The sequence below is a fragment of the Chanodichthys erythropterus genome, chromosome 17 (assembly GCF_024489055.1).
Source record: "Chanodichthys erythropterus isolate Z2021 chromosome 17, ASM2448905v1, whole genome shotgun sequence".
Lineage (NCBI taxonomy): Eukaryota > Metazoa > Chordata > Actinopteri > Cypriniformes > Xenocyprididae > Chanodichthys > Chanodichthys erythropterus.
Window position 1 is genome coordinate 9,500,812 of NC_090237.1, and position 25,035 is coordinate 9,525,846.

Genomic DNA, 25,035 nt, shown 5'->3' on the forward strand with positions numbered 1-25,035 from the left:
TGTGTGTAAAACAGTATTTTTAGTCGTTTTCGCAAATCAGTGTGAAAGGGGATAATTTTGATAGCTTATCATTTAGAAAAACTTTTCTGTTTTTAGTAGGCTATATCATTGTTGTGTAAATGTACCCTAATAACCTAATTAGGTTTTTTTTTTTTTTTTTTTTTTTTTGAGTATCATATTTGATAGATCAGGCTTTATGGCTCATATAGCATGATAATATGGAGCTCATAAAGGAGGAAAAAACATCTCAGTTTTATTCAGAGGCCCAAAATGAGCTAAAATGTGCCATCTGGTGCAGTTGCTGATATATGGACCAAAAAAAGAGATGAAATTCTGATAGCTTGTTCACTGAGATCTTTATGACAGTATAACAGATTGCATACATAAAAAGAAGCTTAAAACATCAGTTGTCACTCTTTATCTCCTAATAATGTATCAGTAAGATGATAGAGCTCTGTTTATATTGTAGGGGCAAAACATATAATTCAATACAATAAGTGAGAGATGAACAAATAAATATTCCTCAAAAGCCTGTTTCATATTTGATGTATAGATAATCAACTAAACCTTAATTGCTTCAGTAAGTGTTCATCTTGAAATATTACTAAGGCTACTAACAATATTAAATGTTGTTCTACATTTAATTTATAAAAAGGTTTTTACACTTTTTACACACACAAAAAAAGCCTATAAACTGTCAATCAGACGACAGAGTGCATGTAGTAGGTATTGATACAACAAATTTTTCAGCAAAGTTTTGGTCGTGATAATTTAGAGGACTAGAAACTGGCAAATCTAATATGATACAGCATAGGGCTTTTAACAGTGCAACTTGCATGAGAAGAAACGATGTATAAACAGATGGATAAGAAAGGGTAGAGCTCGTTTGAATATCAGGAACACAGTAACATTGGTACCTCCTTTGGGTGTTGGCACACGGAAGGATGTTAAGACACTGGACCAATGATACCTCATGGGTGGGGTTTATGCTCAAGGTTGAAAGGATAGTATTTTATTGTAAAGTACCAGCTTTATGTTTATTTTTCAGCGTCTCGTTCATTTCTGAGATCGCGGAGTTGCTTTTGTGATCCTCACTAGGTAAGAATGAAGCACGTGCGTTTAAACAACTGTTTTTGAATTGTCCATTTACATGTATTTGTCCATCGCACTTCTAGGTGTACTGATACTTTAAACAGGTTTCTAATACTTTAAACGATTTTCTTTGTTTACTGAGATTGCTTTGCTATTGAGGTTGTAAGCCTGCTTCCTGCATGTGCTCATCCTGCGATGCACATGGCGTGTCTGATCTCCATTTAAGGGCTGATGCAACACCTAACTTTGCAAGATGACGAGATAACGCATGAACTTTCCGAAATATGCTGTTGTTGGAACCCATTCGCTCCGTTTAAGCACATTTGTTGTGATTATCAAGTATTTATTGCAGAATTTACAAAAAAAAAAAAAAAATCGTTAGGGTTGACGTGCGGGCTCGTGTGTGAAAGCAAGGCGCGTGCATGTGCTTGTATGGAGCGCTATTCATTGTACTGAAGCGTTGGATGCGGGCGGATTTTAATAATTAAACCTCAAACAAAACCCACGGAATGCTAAATCACAAAGACACTTTGTGACATTAAGTGCTTTCTAATGCGAAAATAGCATCACATTTGCTTTTTCATAAGGTTTTAAACTGATTGGTACGGTTGTGTATATCACAGATTTGTAGTTGGTCGATTTCCCGGCTTTTAGATTCGAAATTCGAAGCAATTCTAATTCCGAGGAACCGATTCGCAACGGTTGGCAATCTCTCGACATTTAAAACCTATTGATTCGAAGAATCAAATGAATCGTTTTTCTCCCAAAACTACAACGAATCGGTTCGTTAAACGAATTGAGCTTCTAAAACAGGGGAGGCGCACTCCACTGGACAATCCGCATGCTTTCTGTTTGGGGCGAGCATGGGGGCGAGTCACTGCGCTTTATTATGACGTTAAAAATGCGGGAAATTTGTTTCGCTAATATTTAGACCTGCAAACTCGTCGTGTTTCTGCAAAATTCGTCTTTCTGAAGAAGAAATGCCATTCACTTGAATCACAAAGAAGCGAAGAAATCAAGAGCTGTTTGTGGTAAAACGTTTTTTACGTTTTGTTTCATACCAGTCTGTTTCATACATACATTGAAAATGAAGATATATTTAGTTCACTCGAGAGATGATTCCTCCACAGCTAGTATATGTAATATTAATGCTCATGTTTTGATGTCAGACTGTGTATTAATTTAATACACAATAGAACAACCTTATGCCAGATTAGCAATGTCTTTAATAACATACGTTAATAAAATGTAACGTTTTATAAATGCTTAACATGCCATTGTTTAATATACATTCAAGCAGTGAACAGTATATCCATTTTTAAGCCTCTTCGTGTTTGAATGTTGATCTGTAGGTTGCATTATATAACGTTTAATAATGATTTATTGCCTCAAGTTATTAAAGTGTTGACATTGTGATTACAGTGATACTGTAAATATGACCGTTTACAAAGCTTCCTCATATCTAACTGTTATATCAGAAATAAGGTCAACAGAAAGCGGAAGTAATGTTTTCAGACACATGATAATTGTGCATTTTAAATCGTATTTAACTAATGAAGAGAATCTTGCATGTTAATTAACCATACAGAGACGAGTTGAATTGGTTTTTATGACTTGGATTCAAAATATAAAGTAATTGTGTTCAACAAATATATAAAAATACAGTTATAATCTTAAAAATAATGCATGCTTCTTAAGAACTATGTTGAATCACTTTCACACATGCAGCACCAGTGTAAACCGCAACATTTACCTACATTTTTACAAAATAGCACATGGAAGAGGTTTCACTATGTGACCATTATTGTGTGATGATGCAACGAAACAGTTAATTTTTTTTTAAACACGGTTTGAACCGATTCATGGAAAAGAATGAAACCTCTTTCCTCTGTATCTTGAAACGCAGCCAAGAACAATTGCAAATATAAATGGTCAAGGTGACTGTGCCCTAGTTTATCCCCCTCCAAAAAATAAACATAGTGTTTGAATATTGCATTTGAGCAAGGTACAAGCTGTATTGATTCAGCAGAGTTGTAAAAGTAAGGTTTATATTAGAGACGTACATAAACTCTGCAGAAATCCACACAATGCCTTTGGTAAAATATGTATATCAGAGCTAAAATTTTCCAATATACTCAGTGATTATTACATAAGTTATTATGCAAAAGCTTTATTTGACCGTTTATTTGGACTGATTTGGGTATGTATGTTATGGGCGTTACCAATTGGGATAATGCGGAATGTTGTGTGTGACCATCCCAGATTAGGTTTGCTCAGTTAATTTGATTAATATGTGGTTATGTTCATGTTGACACAGGTATCAATCAGAAAACATTCAAGCGAAGGTGTTGCAGTAGAGTTGAAGGGTGGTGGACTCGTTGCTCGACACGTCGAGTTAAAATGTTATGACAGAGTTTTTGTTTGGACAGTAAAACGGTCAGATCTGCAGATAGAAATTTGGCATGAGTATATGGATTGACAGGTGTTCAGTCCCAGAAATCTTTTTGGGTTGCTTCAATAAATCACCCGTCATGACTCTTTTGTTTTGAGGATGTGTCTGGTTTCACATCACCGTGGGGTGGTTTGTTTTTCATCGTTAATGCTCTTCAGATTTCAGGAGACAAAGTTTATGATCAAGCCAGTTGAAACACTATTCTTGGGCTGGGTTAATCAGGGCGGGGTGTTTGCAAGCCAGTGAAGTGTGTGTTTGAATGTCCGTAAAGGTGTGTAATAAAAATATTGGATTCACCGGTAGTTCCCGTTTAATCACGTTGTATATTAGTGCGCTACCTTCATTATATCACATGCGGCCACATCTCTCGCATGCACAAACATTCAGGAGCACAGAAATTGTCAACGCTGTCGCAAGTGATTAAATTCACAGCTTCACAAGAAAGGCACTGCACCAGATGCAGGTAATTCACACGCTCTCTTTTTTTCATTCAAATTCATTCAAATGTAGCTAAAATTTTAGATCTATCAACCCATAGAGAGAGTAACTTATGAAAATTAGCTATGTTTATCTATCAATTCAATTTTTGTGCTGCAAACATCAGAGCTTTAACTTGTCAGCACTGGCAAGAGCCAAATTTATTAGCAGGATAATCCATGGCTAGGTGTCCAACTGTGCATTTTAAAGCACACCATTTTGTTTTGGGTTGGGTATTTTGCCTCCATATATTGTGCATTTCATTTGAAATTAATTTTTAAAAAAAATACTGTTGTTGAGAGAAGTCTCTTATTCTCCAAAAAGCTGCATTTGTTTGAGGGGGGAAAAAATATACTTTTATTCAGCAATGATGCATTAAATTGAGCAATTTGGATTTCACATAAATGTATCAGTTTCCTCAAAAATATTAATTGAGCAGTTTAGTCGAATGAATGGTTTGAATTTAGGCTTTTATTCACATATAACATATTCACATGCTTGATACGCCCAATCCATCCAATAAATTGCAATAAGCTTTGTGTTTTGGTACTTTTGATAAAAACTAATGCTGCGTCCCAATTCGCATACTATCCGTCCTAAATAGTATTCTAAATTAGAATTAGTGTGTCCCAAATCGTATGTTGAAATTAGGGTTGCAAAGGGGTGGAAAGTTTCCGGTAAATTTCCGGAAACTTAACCTGGGGAATTTTGTAAATATTCCAATTTAGAAACTGAATTTATGGGAATTTATGGGAATTAATTGGAAATTTTGGGAAATTTATATAAATGTAAAATATTTACATAAAAAGTATAATAACAAATATAATCATTTTGTTTAGTCATAACATAAGTTATTTATTTTTTACATTCAATTAATTCTAATTTAGTAAAATATATTTTTATTGCAACAATTGTTATTTATTTCAGTGTCACATGATCCTTCAGAAATCATTCTAATATGCTGATTTGATACTCAGTTATTATCATTGTTGGAAACAGTTGTGCTGCTGAATATTTTTTGGAACCTGTAATACTATTTTCAGGATTCACTTATTAATAAAATATTAAAAGGAATAGAATTTATTCAAAATAGAAATCTTTTCTAACAATATCACTTTAATATCACTTTTATTTAACAATTTCACACATCCTTGCTGAATAAAAGTGTTCATTTCTTTCAAAAAAAAGAAAACAAATTACTGACCCCCAAATTTTGAACAGTAGTGTATATTGTTACAAAAGATTTATATTTTAAATGAATGCTGTTCTTTAAATTTGTATTCATCAAAGAATCCTGAAAAAAGTATCACAGGTTATAAAAGAATTAAGCAGCACAACGGTTTCCAACATTGATAACGGAGTATCACATCAGCATATTAGAATGATTTCTGAAGGATCATGTGACACTGAAGACTGTGAGTAATGATGCTGAAAATTCAGCTTTGGATTGTAAATTGTATTTTTATGTATATTAAAATAGAAAACCATTATTTTAAATTGTAGTTATGTTTCACAATAATACTGCTTTTTTATGTATTTTTGACCAAATGAGCATGTTATGGACTGGGGCAATGCACAGTGCATGCAGGGGGTGTGGCCTCATTAGCCCTGCAGTAAGCAGTGTTGTGTGAATGTCAGGGTAAAAATTCAACTGAAATTGCATTAAATATGGTTGTTTTAACTAAAATTATGCTGCAAGATGTTCTTTTCAACTACATTTAAGTACCCTGTTATAGGCTAACCTGGAATTTTGCAAATTCCCTGTTTATTCCCATATATTCCCGTTAATTCCCATGGAAAGTTTCCAGCTTTGAAAATTCCCGGAATTTTGCAACCCTAGTTGAAATGAGTATTCCAAAGATACCCGGATGGTCTACTTTTTCTGGTTAGAATCGGAAGTGCAGATCTGTGCACACTCTAACGGCTAATATTGCCTATAACACATTGCGCTGTGGACAAGGATTTGATTAGAACTACAAATACGAATAAAAAGTGTTAAAAAAAAAAAACTACAAACAATACGGATGTGCGAGACCAACGGTTAAGCAGAACGGTTAAGATAAAGGGGTTTGAGTGATTAATGAGGAAACTTCTCCGCATGAAAGACCCATGACTGGCAGATCAAAGTCATACATTTCTCTCTGAAACGGTAGGAAATTAAATTTAATTGTATGTGGCGGATAGGCAGGGCAGTTTAAATGGCTACAGGTTGTGCAAGTAAGCGACAGAACGTCTGTTAAAGACGCAATTATGACAAAGTAGTATGTCCCAAAGCTTGCATACTGTTCTGCTACACACTCAAAAGTATGTACTTTTTCTTTTAAGGGCATAGTATAAGTAGGCGAATTGGGATGCAGCAACTTTCAAATTCTGTCAAATTTATTATACATTTTAAACAATAAATACTGTTTTGGTGCTCGTTAAAGGATTAGTTCACTTTTAAATGAAAATTAGCCCAAGCTTTATTCACCCTCAAGCCATCATAGGTGTATATGACTTCCTTCTTTCTGATGAACACAATCTGAGATATATTAATAAATACCCTGACATATCCAAGCTTTATAATGGCAGTGAACACAGTTCATGATTATAAACTGAAGGAAGTAGGGCTGCACGATTAATCGCATGCTATTCTCACGCGCATTTCGTCAGTAAAGCCGGTTCCCTGATTACCGCTAAATCGCCATCACCTGCTTTCAAATGAAGCGGCATTTAATAGACAGAGCCGTAGATCACTGAAAAGCCACGCAATATCGCGTTCATATCGCAGATGAATCGCCTTCGATAATGAACGCGATATTGCGTGGCTTGTCTGTGAACTACGGCTCTGTCTATTAAAAGGCGCTCCGTTTAAAAACAGGTGATGGCGATTTAGCGGTAATCAGGGAACCGGCTTTACTGATGAAATGCGCGTGAGAATAGCATGCGATTAATCGTGCAGCCCTAGAAGGAAGTGTCTCCATCCACATCCTTCCATCATAAACATACTCCACACGACTCCGGGGGGTTAATGAAGGCCTTCTGAAGCGAAGTGATGCGTTTGTGTGGGAAAAAAAAAATCCATATTTAACAAGTTATGAAGTAAAATATCTAGCTTCCGCTAGACCGCCTTCTGTATTCAAGTTACGAAGAAAGTGTAAAACTCCTGCAGTTCATAAAGCTTACGCTATGTCCTATGCCTTCTGTATCCAACTTAAGGAAAGTTTACAGTTTACACTTTCTTCGTAACTTCAATAAGGAAGGCGGTCTGGCGGAAACTGGATATTTTACTTCATAACTTTTTAAATATGGATTTTTTAAAAAAAAATAATTTTTACACAAACTCATTGCTTTTTGCGTCTTCTTGCGCTTGAATGGTTTAAAATCATGCATCGCTTCACTTTAGAAGGCCTTTATTAACCCCCTGGAGTCATGTGGAGTATGTTTATGATTAATTGATGTGGATGGAGACACTTTCTTCAGCTCATACTCAAGAACTCTGTTTACTGCCATTAAAAAGCTTGGATGCATCAGGATATTTATTAATCTCAGATTGTGTTCATCAGAAATAGGGTTGTGCCGATGGACGATATCATGGTCCATCGTGATGGCTGACCGACATCACGATGGAGAGACACCATTGTGATGCCACGCCCCCGCCCCGCTCCGCCCCTTTTATTCCCCTCACATGCAACCTATTGGAAAGCCTGGATGAGTCATTAGTTGGGAAATAAAATAACCCTTTCGCACGTAAGTTTAAAATGTTCTGGCTGACCCCCCAGCGTGAGTTTTTCAAGGCGACCATTATTTAAAACGTATCACTTTATTGTTTCCATGCTGACGCGTCATTGCTTGTCATGTCACACACCGCAGCGCTGTATGACTGATGATCTGCTTTTATTTCAGTTTTCCTTTTTTATTCAAAATATTCACTAATTTGTTAACTATAACATGAAATATCTGATATTCCGATTGTCAAATATGTGAAAGTGGATGTGTTTTGTCTTTTAAACAACTTTATAATGATTGCGTTAGTTGAGCTATACACGTTATGGGCGTCGCCATGTTAGTTTGTGCCGCAGGTTGTGCATACATCTTATATGTATTTAAACATCTGAAACCTAAAATAAACATTATGTGGTTGAAAACACTGCATATTTGTGATATATGAAAAGTGCTGCGCGCGTCCATCTCTGTTTTAGAGAGATGTGAATTTGGCAATTGATCACGTGATGCACTACACTGAACATTCTAATCACACCAGTGTGATCGTACGCGTAAAATAATGAATAATAATTATATAATAACGAAAAATTAAAATAATTAAAATAATTACCAAAGCACCAAATAATTTAATTTCTGAAGGATCATGTGAGAAATATTCAGCTTTGTCATTATTTTAATATTTCACAATATTACTGTTTTTACTGTATTTGTTCAAATAAATGTAGCCATAGTAAATGTAAGTGACTTCTTTCAAAAAATTGAAATGTTACCGACCACAAACGTTTGAATCGTGTAAGTATATCAGCCATTTCTATTGTTGTTTTCTGTTTCACATACGGTGCATTTGTTTTTAATAATCATTATGTTGTAGTTGTACTGGATGAACTTCAGATTGCACTGAGGAATCTGAGGCATGTACTTGATTTTATCAGATGATTACAATCGTCTCAACAGAAAGTCAATGTCAACTGACCTGGGCATCGTGACCTCACTGAAGAGGTTTGTGTGTGTGTGTGTGAAGACAATGTGACCGGCTGATGTGTTCAGATGCCTCCCGTTTCTGCTGGTGCTCTGTGATTGGTGGAAAATGGGGCAAGGCCCTCTCCCAGCCCACTTACTGGATTTACAACACTCGACAGAAGCATGAGTTTCCGTGCCTGTGTTGCTGTGGCCTTTTAAAGTGGATATGCTCATCAAGGCTGTGAATGGCAGATGTTCCAGTACACCTTGCGCAATCATGTGTTGCCACATAGGAGTGTTAGGCTGTATAAGCAGGCTTTGTTCCATTACCCTCTCTCCAAATAAACAGCCCCCTGTACATGAATGTTAAAGTCGACTGGCATCCATTGAGAATATGCAGAAGAGCCAAGGGGATTTAAAATGAGACAAAACCACTAAAAATAAAGAGATTTGTTATTTTAATTCATTTTTTGTATTTAGCCATGTTCACACAGCAACAGAATTTGGTTGTCAGTGGTGTATTTGTGTTGTTCATAAGGTTACTTTCACACCCAGTACAGTTATTTACGGGAGTGATAACCACATAAATTAACTCTCACCTGTAAATTTTCAGGACTCATAACTGCATTCTCGAAAAACCTGTTGTGAATGGAGCCAGATTGGACAGCTAGTTTTTTTGTCCCGTCATACAACGTGAGAGAGCCGTGCTGCGCTGCACAAATGCGTGGAATCTGCGTGTTGCAGGTTTTTATGGTCTCGGTAACTTCAAAATATTGCTATTTAATTATGAAGTCTGCATGTTGTGCATGTCTTACGTGAGGCACTCATAGCGTCTCATTCATGAAACATTTGTAAAAATATGAGTAAATATGTGAGTAATTTGCGCGTAAAGAGACCTTCCCGAAAACTCTTCTCCTGATTCACAAATACTTTGTAAACGTCAGAAGTGATAGTGAAATGTGTGTGTTAATGAATTCCAATCCGTCGTAAATGGGACGCGCGTGCACGCTCATTCTCAATTACCATAAATCCCGCCCATTAAATCCGACTGACAACTATATATGGGCATCACATTATGACACCAAACGAAGGATTTTGGCCATTTTATAGGAAACAATTTCCATAACAATTAAGGGGCCATTAGTTTGCCCAGCCCTATTGAAATCAATTAATTATTTGATTAAAGTGCTCTGTTTGCAGATGCTATTACTGGCTCTCACAATAAAAGTAAAAAGATATGTAATTACTATGTATAATATTTTTTTTCAAAATGCTGTGTAATGTACCTTATTAAGGTGAATTAAAATGCAGCCTTATTAATGAGCAAAACGTTCGGATGTTAAACGCATTATTTACGCGTGGCTGGGAGCAGGTGTAGATTTCTTTCGTACCAACTAACATTTGGAAAATACAAACATTTTAATGAATCCGAAAATTTACGCCAGAACCCCTTTACACACGATTTAAACAAAAATTCGTTCTGCTCGTGTTTCATGAATGAGACCCATAGTGTTTTCAGTATCTGCCCTCTTACTATATGAGGACATTCTACATGAACTACATCTCTAAAGCTGCTCTGAAGGTGATGACGGGGCGACTTTTTGAGCAATGTTGTAGAGCGATGTTGCTTGGGCGCTTTCACATTGAAAATGGACAACAAATTTCTATCTGGACACTTTAGTTTGAAATTTGTTGGCTATTCTCAGTGGGAAAGTACCGAAGCAACATCGCTTGGCAACATAGCTCAAAAAGTTGTCCCCTGTATCATCACCTTGAGAGTCTCTTCACCAGCATTTCACCATTTAATTTGATAAAACAACCTCAGATAATTAGTAAATTGGTGAAGTTCTATGAATTCAATTGAGTTGACAATTTTTGATTGCTACATTTTAATTAAACAATTAAAACAAAATTGATTTAAAAAAACATAAAAAAAAAAAACTTCATTTACATTTATGTTTGCTCGCAAATGTTTTGCATTCCCCTGGGAAATGCAAAACTGTTGATCGAAATATTTAGGGTTGGGTAGCAAAAAACTTCCATTTTAGAACAGGTTCCAAATTTTCAAGAATCGTGGATTCGATAAGACATGCATTTCAGTTCCACTCATTCCGGTGTGTGCATTTTAATGGGATTTTAAACGATTCAAGCGCAAGAACACGCAAAATCTCAATTTGGCGCTCACTGTTTTCTGTGCTGTGCACATCCAAAGCGTGCACACAGAAAGCATCTCATATTGTGCGCGAAAACTGAATTGAGCTTTTTTGCATCATCTTGAGCTTAAACGAACAAATGCACAGAAAGTGATGTAAAAAAAAATCAGTTTTGTCTAAAGTGAAAGTACACTGAACGAAAACGCATGTATAACAGTATATTCCTCATATAAGCATTCTTTAGCCTGCTGATTTTTCTGTAGGCTGCTAATTTTTGTTCATGGTAATCAGCTGCAACAGAATGTTTTGCAAAAAGACCGAATAAATATCAAGCATATCTAAATGTCATACTTAAAAAAAATAAATAAATAAATAAAAAAAGTTTATCCTTGTTGTAATCGATAAGAATCTAAATCGACAATCTTTAGTTCCTCCAACAGGCTCGATCGGCCGCAGTGGTTTCGGCTTTGTCCCATGAAATGCCGATGGCTCCTCGTGATATATATATATATATATATATATATATATATATATATATATATATATATATATATATATATATATATATATATATATATATATATATAATGGCTGTATATCAGCACGCTGTGATTCGTCCGTAGGCACGAGGCCGCAGGTAATCGCAGCGTGCTGATATACAGCCATATCGCATGGCTACGAGTGTGATATTGCGTTTATACAACAGTTCGACGGCACGAGTGTGTAAATAAATAAGAACAACAACAGAGTGTCTTTAAAACCCTCTTTTGTGCAGCACTACTTCCTTCCGCCATGGATTAAAATCTCAATTTGGCAGTTGGACCAAGCCTCCGTTACTAATTCTAAAACGTCACTTCAAAACTAGTAACGAAGGAACGTTTCAAAACTCAAGTTGTCAGTTGAACCAAGCCTCCGTTGCTAACTCTAAAATGTCACTTTAGAACTAGTAACGAAGGAACGTTGAGTCGCTTCATTGAAGCACATTGAATTTTCTACAGTATTAGAGAGAGAGAGAGAGCGAGAGAGAGTAGGCTATTACCTGTGTCTGGTATATTGCATTACATTCATTCATCAAGTCGATGTCCATGATATTATATCCTTTATACAAGTCCGTTTGAATGTCCGCTGAGGTAAGCATTCTTTGTATTTGTCTTTTTTTCAGCTTTGGGAATTTTCCATCCATAACACCACAGCGCTAAAACAACTTCCTTTTGCAAAAGTCCCTTTCAATTTAAAAGTCTCTTGTGACTCACTGACTAATTCTCCTGTAAAGTGTTGCTGCCATCTAATGGCGTATTAATGTAATGTTCACTCAATCCATATTACTTAATGGACAAATTTATATAAAATAATATTTATTGAATAACATATAAGCACAATTGTACAGTTCAGTCAAACATAAAGCACTAGTTATTAAAAAATAGGTCACCATTTCCGCTGGTATGTGGGTTTTACAAATATTTAACGAATGAAAAGGATTTTAAAGAGCTTGTGACAAAACCTCCTAACTCCATTGGATCCTCAAACTGTCAATCAAGCCTCATTAATCCGCCTCACCTCTGAATGAAGTGCGCACGCAGTTTGGACATCTCCTCTGTGCAATGCAAAGGTAAATAAATAAAGATCTGATGTTTGGAAAAAAAATTGTAAAGCGTTTTCTTTACTCAAAAAACATATGTTTATAAAGTTTAATGTTTTACATATTTGAAGCGGAGAAGAGTCTGATATGTCCCGTCTAGTTATAGTCAATGTGCTATATAAGGATGTAACGTAACGTTTATTATTATCAAATTTAATATATCACAATTCGACTTGCTCTGTAACAAATAATAGATCAATAAGAAAACTGGCCAAAGACTGCCCGTTCTATGTACTCAAACTGAATTATGTCTCGTGTTTAACCACTATAAGAGCCAGCGGCAAATCCCCGAGGCACTGGCCGAGATGAAGCTGTTTTCGGCGGTTACAGAAGCACTGAACGGCCGCTGACGCACTCGAGCTCGCATCTCCGAAAACGTCAAAACAAATTGTAAAATAGGCTCTGTTATTAAATATGAGTCACATATTTCAGGTCTAAACAACTACATTCTCGCCTAAAAAACTATTAAAACTACAGTTCGTGGTACAAGAAGTAGTATTTGTAAAAATTACGGTTGATTTGATCGGCCGCCATGACGGTCACTTCAAGCGGAGTGATACAAACGGTGAAAAGGCAGTAGGAGTGCTGTTATCACTGAAATATCGCATGGCTATCAGCCAATCAGATTCGAGAACCAGACAGAATGGGTTTGAAGTGACGGGTAAATCATTTTCACTTTAATTTATTTCAAAGCAAATAAGTATGAGAGAAGTATAAGTATGTTATCTATCCCTAAATGTTATCTATCCCCTAAATGTCAGTGGTATTTTGTGGCAGTGGCAGGCAGAAACTAGAGTCAAGAGAGCTGATGGAGTGAATGCAGGAGCCTCCGTGACCACCGCAGCTGCTGGTCTTCACGTGACCTCACGGTGTGCTATTTGTGGCCCGAGCTTTGAATGAGTTAGTTGCCACAAAGGCATGCGACTCCTGCTACAGGCGGACACGGGTTTGAACACCTCCCCTTGCTTGTATTTATTACGAGTTAAGAGAGAAGACGGCTCCATCAAAGGTTTTACTTTACAAATCCTCATTGTGTTTGACACCTGGAAGAGGTGCTGAACTGAAAGCAGAGCTCAGAGAAAAGAATCACAGGACTTTATTCATATTCTGGGGATTTCCTTGCTCTGATATTTTGAGTTGGTAAGAAAAGGATTTGAAACTCCAGAGTCTTGGTGGATTTGTTGTCTTTCTATTTATCTTATTTGAGTTTCCCATGAAACCGGTTATTAGTTTTGCTCTCAGTAAATGATGCAGTGGCACTAATTTATTGTAGATGCTTTAGGGTTTTACAGTGGCCTTCTGGGAGACTCAAATTTAGTATGGTTACTTAAGACTAAATTATCTTCTGATGTCTTTTCTTTCTGTAATCAAACATGAAGGGAATATTGTGAATTAGTGTTTGTGTTTTAGCCATGATTACCAATGGATGAATCTAATGCAGTCAGTCAGGAACGTGTCAGTGTCACATTTCACCTTTAAATCAAAAGAAAAATGAATGTTTTGAGGCCTTTAAGATTTAAAAAAGTTGTATTGTGTTGCAGAAAACAATGATCATTTGTACAAATTATTCTTTGTTTTCCTTCTGCGAAATAATATTATTTCATATATTTCTTTGTAAGAATGACACACATATCCTGAGCTGATAAAATAGTGTCCTGTTTCCTGAAACTGTAAAGGGGAATAAGCACACATTTTTATTAGTGTATACAGTATATTTATTTATTACATGTCTTGCTTGAATATGATCTCTGACGTTAGCGCCACACTTGTGTGTTTATAAAAAGATCCTACTGTAAAGTTCAAGCGATACCTCGGCTTAACTCCAGTCTGCTTTAGGCTTACGTCTATTACAGTAACGATGAGTAAGAGAAATCACGCTGGTTGTGGAGGTACCAGGCTCAAATATCATCACTCTTGTGACTCTCCCAGGAAGGCTTATGTCAGGATCGTGCTGCTTGCATCATTTAATAAGATACTTCATTTGAATATTTGCATAGCTATTGATTTCATAAAACTAAAATATTTAAGAAAACTGAAATAAAACTGTAAACTGAAATACAGTAACTAATTAAAAGTAAATGGGCGGAAAAACTTAAATTGATTAATAAAGGTCTAAAAAATGATTTTGAATAATCAAACTGAAAATGATGCAACAATATACCCTAGAGTTTTGAATTGGCAGTTAATGCAAGAATGGTTTAACAAATAATTTTGAATTGTCGCATTAAATTGAATGCAACGGTATATCTTAGAATTGTTTGTAAAACAAATATTTTGATGTTTTTACAGTTAAAGCTAGAGCGATTTAGTGTACAGTTTTTAATTGCTGATTGAATTGAATGCAGAAATCTACATAAGTTTGTATATATGAAAGTTTTACATATATATTTAACTAATATTATAATAATATCGGTGATTTAATTGTACTTTTAGATTACCATTGCTTTCATTTATGCTCATTTTAATCTGTAAAAACACTAATAATTTAATAACATTGTTAAATGTAATCTTTAGCTAATGTTAAAATTAAAGGATTAGTTCACCCAAAAATGAAAAATTCTGTCATTAATTGCTCACACTCATGTCGTTCCACACCCATAAGACCTTCGTTCATCTTCATAACACAAATTAAGATATTTTTGATGAAATCCGATGGCTCAGTGAGGCCTCTATTGCCAGCAAGTTCATTTACACATTCAATGCCCAGAAAGTTACTAAAAACATATTTAAAACAGTTTATGTGACTACAGTGATTCAACCTTAATGTTATAAAGCGACGAGAATACTTTTTACATGGCAAAATAAGGACTTTTCAACAATACCTAGTGATGGGTGATTTCAAAACACTGTTTCATGAAGCTTTACGAATCTTTTGTTTCAAATCAGTTGTTTGGAGTGCCAAAGTCAGTTTGGCAGTTTGATACGCGATCCGAACCCCTGATTTGAAACAAAAGATTCGTAAAGCTATGAAGCAGTGTTTTGAAATCGCCCATCACTAGAATTGTTGAAAAGTCCTTATTTTGTTTTGTTTTTTGGCGCACTAAAAGTATTCTCGTCGCTTCATAACATTAACAATTGCACAAACTTGAAAATTTGAAAATGCAGTATGTTAATAACCTTCAGTTTAGAAACTTTAATGGACTGTAAATCAGAATAGTAATCACTCTCTCTCAATCTTTCTTCTTCCAGGTCACTGGCACTACCGTAAAGAGCTTGTGTTTGTGTGCGTGTGTGAGCGTGTGTGTGCTTGTGTGTGTCTGAGTGCTTAAAGAAATCAACATGGTCCTTGCACACCTAAAAGTATTTGGAAAGCAGCTTTTGCGAGTGAAGGTGGTCGACTGCAGCACAGAAGAGTCTCGGCTTTCCCGATGTCTCAACACCTTTGACCTGGTAGCACTCGGAGTGGGCAGCACATTGGGCGCTGGCGTCTACGTGCTGGCTGGGGCCGTGGCACGGGAAAACGCCGGTCCGGCAATCGTACTGTCCTTTCTGATTGCAGCATTGGCCTCAGTTATGGCTGGACTGTGTTACGCTGAGTTCGGAGCACGTGTACCCAGGACGGGCTCTGCGTATCTGTACAGCTATGTGACAGTGGGCGAGCTGTGGGCCTTCATCACCGGCTGGAACCTCATCCTGTCTTATATCATAGGTAGGGTTGCAAAATTCCGGGAATTTCCAAAGCTGGAAACTTTCCATGGGAATTAATGGGAATTAACTGGAATTAAAACAGGAAACAGGGAATTAGCAAAATTGCAGGTTAGCCTATAACAGGGTACTTGAATGTAGTTGAAAAGAACATCTTGCAGCATAATTTTGGTTAAAACAACCATATTTAATGTCATTTTAGTTAAATTTTTACCCTGCACATTCCTCAATCACATTCACACAGCACACTACTTACTGCAGGGCTATTGAGGCCACACCCCCTGCATGCACTGTGCATTCCCCAGTCCATAACATGCTCATTTGATCAAAAATACAGAAAAAAAAACTGTAATATTGTGAAATATAACTACAATTTAAAATAATGGTTTTCTATTTTTATATACATAAAAATATATTATATTTCTGTGATGCAAAGCTGAAATTTCAGCATCATTACTCACAGTCTTCAGTGTCACATGATCCTTCAGAAATCATTCTAACATGCTGATTTGATACTCCGTTATCAATGTTGGAAACAGTTGTGCTGCTTAATATTTTTTTATAACCTGTGATACTTTTTTCAGGATTCTTTGATGAATAAAAGTTTTTAAAGAACAGCATTTATTTAAAAAAGAAATCTTTTGTAACAATATACACTACCATTCAAAATTTGGGGGTCAGTAATCTTTCTTTTACCATTTTTTGAAAGAAATTAATACTTTTATTTAGTGAAATTGTTAAAAAAATATATATATATTGTTAAAGTGATATTGTTAGAAAAGATTTCTATTTTGAATAAATTCTCTTCTTTTTTAACTTTTTATTAATCAGCGAATCCTGAAAATAGTATCAAAGGTTACAAAAAATATTCAGCAGCACAACTGTTTCCAACAATGATAATAACTGAGTATCAAATCAGCATATCAGAATGATTTCTGAAGGATCATGTGACACTGAAATAACACAATTGCTGCAATAAAAATATATTTATTTTGCATATTTACTGAATTATAATTAATTGAATGCTGAATAAATGTTTTGAATTTCATGTTTTGATCAAACGAAATGTTTATATTTGTTTTTATATGATACTTTTTATATAAATGTTATAAATTAATATACATTTCCCAAAATTTCCAATTAATTCCCATAAATTCCTGTTAAGTTTCCAACTTGGAATATTTCCAAAATTCCCAAGGTTAAGTGGAAACTTTCCGCCCCTTTGCAACCCTAATCATAGGTGAGAATGCTTCAAATAGTACAGGGTCTGTTACTGCTACTTGAAATAATTTTCAAAATTAACAATATAATTAGGGCTGCACAATATTGGGGGGAAAAAATTCTGCAATATAAAAAAAAAATACAGGATTTTTCCCCCGATAACTTGAATATCTTTATTTGTAAAGAATGAATCATTCTAGATCGAGATTCTGCGGTGTACCCCTAGTTATATCCCATATCACCTGACCACAATTATAATGTTCCCTCTCTCAGGAACATCCAGTGTTGCTCGAGCATGGAGCGCGACCTTTGATGAGCTCATTGGGAAACACATAGAGAGCTTCTGTAAGCTACACATGAATATGAAGGCCCCGGGAGTGCTAGCGGAGTATCCGGACATGTTTGCAGTGCTCATCATCCTCCTGCTAACAGGCAAGTCATTGAGAGTCAGATTTCACAAATATGCCTCAATCTGTTTGTTCATACAAATAACAAATAAATATGTCTCTTGGATGATCTGCAGGTTTGTTGGCGTTTGGGGTGAAGGAGTCCGCTTTGGTCAATAAGGTGTTCACCTGCATCAATGTTCTGGTCCTGATGTTTGTGGTGGTGTCGGGCCTCATCAAAGGAACCCTCAAAAACTGGAACCTGGATCCTAAAGAGATCCTCAACCACACATCCTATTTAAAGTAATGAACTGTTTTTATATTCTTTTGATACAGCTATACAAACACACAGTATATTTTGTGGAATCTGGATTTTGTTTCAGAACATGTCTCAGGTTTATTTTGGATCAAAATCGAAAGAAAAAATGGGATTATGTTTAGCGTAATCGTATAATGTTCAAATGCAAAATGTAATGCTCCTAAAAATGGTCTTTATTGTCTTGTTTGTCTGGGGGAGATGCAGTAGCTTAGTCCTTGTTTGTATTTTCAGTACATCGGAGGAGCTGCCGTCTGAAGAGAGTCTGGGTGTTGGTGGTTTCATGCCGTTCGGCTTCTCTGGAGTTCTGTCTGGTGCTGCGACCTGTTTCTATGCCTTTGTTGGGTTTGATTGTATCGCCACAACAGGTGCGTTTTTAATTTTTTATCACAAAAATTATTTAGTCTGCTCTGAGACACATTCTGAAAAAAAAAAAATCACATTTAAGTTTTTGCTGCCTGTCGAAATAAAGCCTTTTTCTGTTTCTCTGCTTTCAGGTGAGGAGGTGAAGAATCCTCAGAGGGCGATACCCATTGGAATTGTAGCATCACTTCTCATCTGTTTCGTCGCTTATTTCGGTGTATCAGCTGCCCTCACGTTGATGATGCCATACTACATGCTGGATAACAACAGCCCTCTGCCCGTGGCCTTCAAATATGTGGGCTGGGAAGGGGCGAATTATGCAGTAGCTATTGGTTCACTTTGTGCTTTATCCACCAGGTAGGAGTTTTTTTTTTTTTGGCTCTCCATGACATGACCCCTTTAATGCCTCAACTGTCAGGCTTAAAGATGCGTGGAACTTGTATTTTACCGATAAATATAGCTATTTTTTATTTTGCCTCTAGAGGTCACTTTTGTACTGTGTAATAACAACTGACCCTTCTCAGCTGCTCCAGCAGCAGACGCAACCAGGAAAAACTGTCTGTGTGGATTACTGTCGATGACCACAATTGCAGAAATTGATTATTGGTGCCGATGAATCTGCAAAAGCGATATATCGGTCGACCTCTTGAACCTAATAATTTATTTACTACTAAAGTTAATTCAACTGCAATGCCCTGAAGTAATTGTAATGTTTCATTTTAATATAATTTGAATATTGTGTTTCAAATGCTTTGAAGTGTCATGAAACTCCTCCTACAAAGTGTCTCAAGAAAAACTCTTACCCCTTATTTACACTGCACACCTCTGTGGCGTGTTGCGTCCTCTACGCGGTGTCAGCTCACACCAGAAGAGGCTGGATTCGTGAGACCACAAGATTTGCCTGTCTGACGTTGTTTATAGCTATGGCCTACTTTTTGCTGTAGCCTACTACAGACGAATTTAATACACTTAAAAGTCCAGTTTTGAAGATTTTCAAGTTTTTCAACTTAGAATCTTTTGTCGTCAATTTCTGGCCTCCTAGTGATGTGAAATATGATCGGGAGTCTACACAGGTATTATTTTGACCTTATTTTGTATTTGAGCTGCACGGCTTGGATGCGGTGTCCATCAAAAATAGACTTGGCTCCTGTTTTTTTAGCGAAGCTGCTTCTGGGACGCTTGTGAACCGTGCCGTGACACAAGCATTGATTAGTGGCTGCGGATCAGCCCCAGTAGCCGCATCGCAGCCTTAACGTGCCACAGACGGGTCACCGTGATTTTGCCAAGTGAGAATTGTTCCTTTGTCTAATTGACAGGTTTTATTTTTTCCTCATCTCCTGCTTTTAATTAGAAAATAAATCACCTGCTGAACATTTAACCAATAACAAGTATTCTATCATATTTTTCCCTATATTGTTCTTATGACAATGCACAAGTGCTTGTACATAAACCAATTAGGGCTGCAGCTATCGATTCTTTTTGTAATCGATTAATCTAGCACTTAATCGATCGATTAATCTGATTTTTTTTTTAACAACCAAAACAAATAATGCATAGCGAAAATGATGTGGCTGTAAAATGATCAAGCATTTGGCTTTTATTTCTAAAAAAAAACAGAGGTATTGGTTCCAACTCCAACATTTGGCTCCAAAACTAAGCCTATTTATTGCAATTTTTACCCATTTAGTGTTTATAAGTGCCAGTGCCAACAATTATATAACAATACAGTTAAGTCAACTTACTGTAAAACATGTATAACATGTAAAACTATGAATACAAACTTAAATAGTAAAGGCCATTTGGCCTTAGTTTTGTCTTCTTAATACAACATTACAAAAAAAGGATTGCACCTTCTGCAAATTACCCACCTGACAACAAAAACGCAATGCCGTGTGTGCGGAAGAGTGACGCCCCAGTCAGAGTTTTTGCCTTGAGCAATTTTTGTAATCGAGTTAATCGAGTAACTCGATTAATCGTTTCAGCCCTAAAACCAATCATAAAATTAAGTTATGATGGATTTTGTACAGTATCACAGAATAAGGCAGAAAATATATTCTGTAGTTTCTATAGGCCTGCTGTAATACAGGCAACAGAAATGGCATCGCCAGTGCGATGGTCAACACGCATGCACAGCATTATTTGTGTTGTATTACATTATAATAAGCGGCTATATTGTGATAATGTTTTTGGCTTTATTGCCCAGCCCTAAATTTCAGCATCATTACTTCGGTGTCACATGATCCTTCAGAAATCATTCTAATATACTGATTTGGTGCTCAAGAAACATTTCTTACTATCAATTTTGAAAACAGTTGTGATGGTTAATATTCTTTTGGAACCCATTATGTTTTTTGGGATCCTTTTCAGGATTCTGTAATGAATAGAAAGTTCAAAAGAACAGCTTTTATTTAAAATGGAAATCTTTTGCAAACCCCGACTTGTAGTGTATAGGATGTCGGATCTTAAAAAATGTATTTTGGAGTTTCATGACCCTTTAAATGCAAACCCAGTGTGTTTTTTCCTTCTTGTTAAAGCTAATTAGCTTCAGTAGATGTTAAATGCACAAGCTAACTGCATTGCATGGCTTGAATCTGTTTCTCTCCCCTGATCTAGTTTGTTGGGCTCCATGTTCCCAATGCCCCGTGTAATATGGGCCATGGCTGAAGATGGGCTGCTCTTCAAGTTCTTGGCCAACATCAGTGAAAAATCCAAAACGCCCATAATGGCCACTATAACATCAGGCATAGTGGCAGGTGAGGATGCTCATTCAAATGACTAACAGACTCGCTCCTTTACAGATCTCACAGTGATGTGAGACATCCTCTCAAAATGCACCATGACTAAATATGACTGAGCATCTGTCTCATCCACTAAACTCCAGCAATGCCAGAGAACTGACCCATAACCTCTGTGTGTTAAAAATAGGCTATATTCAGGCCTTTTTATGTTCAGAGAATCGCAGCAATGACATTAAACAGTTAGCAGAAATACCAAAGGCAAAACTGTTATAAATTTAAAGTGGAGTTTCTATTTGAGGAGCCGAATTACAAGGAGTATAATGAGCTTTGCTCTCCTATATGCAAAGTTTTGGTGGTGAGGCTTGAGGCGTCTTTGAAGTTCAGATTTAGATCATATATCCACTGATCCTCCCTCCCCTGCTTGTGTAGTCTGCTGGGCTCCATGTTCCCACTGCCACGCATTATCTTTGCCATGGCAAATGATGGTCTGATCTTCACTTTCCTGTCTCGCGTCAGTGAGAGGAAGACACCCGTCATCGCCACCATGGTGGCTGGGCTTCTGTCCGGTAAGCGTAGGAGAAAAAGATTAACCCAATTTTTAGAAGGATTAAAGGGTTAGTTCACCCAAAAATGAAAATTATGTCATTAATGACTCACCCTCATGTCGTTCCAAACCAGTAAGACCTCCGTTCATCTTCAGAACACAGTTTAAGATATTTTAGATTTAGTCCGAGAGCTTTCTGTCCCTACCTTGAAAATGTATTTACGGTAGACTGTCCATGTCCAGAAAGGTAATAAAAACATCATCAAAGTAGTCCATGTGACATCAGTGGGTTAGTTAGTATTTGTTGAAACATCGAAAATACATTTTGGTCCAAAAATAACAAAAACTACGACTTTATTCAGCATTGTCTTCTCTTCCGGAATCCTTTCCATTGAATTGATTCCATTGAATCCTTTTATCTGTCGGCGCTGGTAATGCACTTTTACGTCGCCGTGGTTGTTTTTGGCGATTAGGACATCCGTGACATGCACATTTACGCACCATTTTAAAAAATATAGCAATACCAAAATACAAACAATGTAGAATAGTTTGAATACAGTGTGCGTCTCCCTCAGACTGTAAACGAAGCTCTGGCGCACCGGATAACACGTCAACAGCGTCTTACATCAGCAGTGTCACTGTGGAGTCGTGAACCACACTCCGGAGCAGAAGGGGGGGTAATGCACCAATAAGCTGGATGCCAACTGCCATCAAACAGGAAAGAAGAAGCAGCGGAGTCGTGAACCCAGATTGACAACAGACCCGGATACAATGCTGAATAAAGTCGTAGTTTTTGTTATTTTTGGACCAAAATGTATTTTCGATGCTTCAAAATGTCCAAAAACATCCACGGCGACGGAAAAGTGCATTACCAACGCCGACAGATGAAAGGATTCAATGGAATCAATTCAATGGAATCAATTCAATGGAATCAATTCAATGGAAAGTGCTTCAACAAATTCTAACTGACCCACTGATGTCACATGGACTACTTTGATGATGTTTTTATTACCTTTCTGGACATGGACAGTCTACCGTACATATATTTTCAAGGTAGGGACAGAAAGCTCTCGGACTAAATCTAAAATATCTTAAACTGTGTTCTGAAGATGAACGGAGGTCTTACGGGTTTGGAACGACATGAGAGGGTGAGTCATTAATGACATAATTTTCATTTTTGGGTGAACTAACCCTTTAATGCCACTTTTTTCTTTAATAAATTTATGATCAAACCCTTGTGAAAAAAGCCTAAATTCAATCTGTTCATCATATAAAGTGATCGTTCCTCTTAAGAAAAATGTGACTAAACTGCTCCATTCATATGGATTAGTTTTACGATGATTGTTTATGAACTTTTTGAAGCGTTAAGTGTTGGTTGCGTAGCTGTCTGAGGGACTGAAAGCTCTCAGATTTTTGTTCTGAAAATGAACTAAAGTCTTAAGGGTTTGGAACAACATGAAGGTAATTAATGACAGAATTTTCATTTTTGGGTGAACTAACCCTATAAATGTAATTTTTCATTGCAGTATATTCAGAAATTATACCATGTACTTCAGTGTGTATTTTTAATCTTACCTCTTATTTTAACTTTGTTGTATTGATAATTAGTGCTGAAATGTATCTTAAATGTACATTTTATTTTTACCTTTTTGGAATTCAAATATATGATCAGTGCCCTTAAAGGGATAGTTCACCCAAAAATGAAAATTGTGGTCATTTTGTTCCGAACCCATATGACTTTCTTCTGCGGAACAAAAGATATTTTGAATAATGTTTGTAACAGAAAAAAATACAATGGACGTTTTCGGAAATCAAAACTGTTTGATTTCATTAATATACAGTTTTGGATGGACTAGCCCTTCGATGTGAGTTTAAAGTGAGGGACTGTAAACAGGATGTGTGGCAATACTGAAGAGAGGATGTCAATTGTCAAATGTTATACAAGGCACACAGAATCTACATCAGTAAATGTTGTTCATTGTCAGTTTGTTGGAGTCACTTTAAATATGGCAACTCATTAACCATTTCTTAACATTTTAATATATTGTCTATTTTTATTGACTTGTTGGTTATTTTTAAATTTCATGTGCCACAAGAATATTTCAACTATTCACTATAAATATTAACACGAATACAAAAACAACCATTCTATAGTTTGGGCTCAGTAAGATATTTTATTTATTTTAAGAATTTTGTCATTTTATTCAGCAAATAAGCATCAGATTGATCAAACATGTCAGTAAAGACTTTTGCATCATTACAAAAGATTTCTATTTCAAAAAATTCTGTTATTTTAAACTGTCCATTGATCAAATCATCTTGAATAAGTCAAAAATATGAAGCAGCACTGTTTCTGTTTTCATAATTAATAAGAAGAAATGTTTCTTGAGCAGCAAATCAGCATATTAGAATGATTTCTGAAGGATCATGTGACACTGAAGAGTAATGATGCTGAAAATTTAGCTTTACAACACAGGAATAAATTACATTTTAAAATATATTCAAATAGAAAACAGTTCTTTTAAAAGGTAATATTTCACAATATCACTGTTTTTTTACTGTATTTTTGATAAAAAATGTGTGCCTTGGTGAGCAGAATAGACTTCTTACCGACCCCAAACATTTGAACAGTACTGTATTAATATTCATATACAAGTGCTGAATCATTCTCCTGCAGTAAACGCTCCTCTTCCCTCCACAGCGGTGATGGCGTTCCTGTTTGAACTGAAAGATCTGGTTGATCTCATGTCCATTGGCACTCTTCTGGCTTACACACTAGTTGCGGCCTGTGTTTTAGTCTTAAGGTACGTCTTGATTTCCTCCTAACCACCTTTTTCCCCACACCCCATGATTCAACTGGAACATTAAGCTGATTTCCATAATTTTGACAGCCAATATATATTGCATTTACCTGGTTTAGAAACATTCCAGTAAACACTGCTGATTAGAAGTGAAAAGGGAGACCATTACATTTTAAAGCATCTATGTGAAAACAAATCTGGACAGAGACTCAGAATTTGGGGAGAAAAACAAGAAATCCTTAGTGCATTTGGGAGATTCTAGAAATGAAATCATGAGAACAGACCACAAATGTGCAGTGTCTCTTTTTCCATACTAATACAGCAGAATAAAAAGGGGGGAAAAAAGAAAATAATCAGGAGAAAAAGAAAGCAGAACCTGAAAAGAGCTCATGCCATAGATATTATATGTTATAATACCAAGAGTTACGTTATTCTCCTGATGTCTGAACGCACAACATGAAGGACATTTTACAGCTCATTCAGTCAAACTTACGGAAAAGGATTTATTTGTAGCGCAACCTTGGGATTTGAAATGATTTGTTC

General features: G+C 36.3%; 1 protein-coding gene across 6 annotated transcripts in view; it reads left to right on the forward strand.

The window, feature by feature from the left end:
- The first annotated feature begins 952 nt into the window (after positions 1 to 952).
- slc7a1b (solute carrier family 7 member 1b) overlaps positions 953 to 25,035 on the forward strand; it is a 29,626-nt gene continuing 5,543 nt past the window's right edge. Inside the window, exons 1-8 of one of the 6 annotated variants that reach the window (XM_067365862.1) lie at positions 953 to 1,098; positions 15,668 to 16,127; positions 17,618 to 17,776; positions 17,868 to 18,033; positions 18,281 to 18,414; positions 18,544 to 18,766; positions 21,023 to 21,162; positions 24,393 to 24,495. In XM_067365862.1, the coding sequence (XP_067221963.1) occupies positions 15,758 to 16,127; positions 17,618 to 17,776; positions 17,868 to 18,033; positions 18,281 to 18,414; positions 18,544 to 18,766; positions 21,023 to 21,162; positions 24,393 to 24,495 (1,295 nt within the window). In that variant the 5' untranslated portion in view covers positions 953 to 1,098; positions 15,668 to 15,757. Of the gene's footprint in view, positions 1,099 to 2,006; positions 2,124 to 3,875; positions 4,008 to 13,466; positions 13,619 to 15,667; positions 16,128 to 17,617; positions 17,777 to 17,867; positions 18,034 to 18,280; positions 18,415 to 18,543; positions 18,767 to 21,022; positions 21,163 to 21,576; positions 21,714 to 24,392; positions 24,496 to 25,035 lie in introns of those variants that run through there. The other 5 variants (XM_067365864.1, XM_067365863.1, XM_067365865.1 and 2 more) reach the window with 5 other exon arrangements.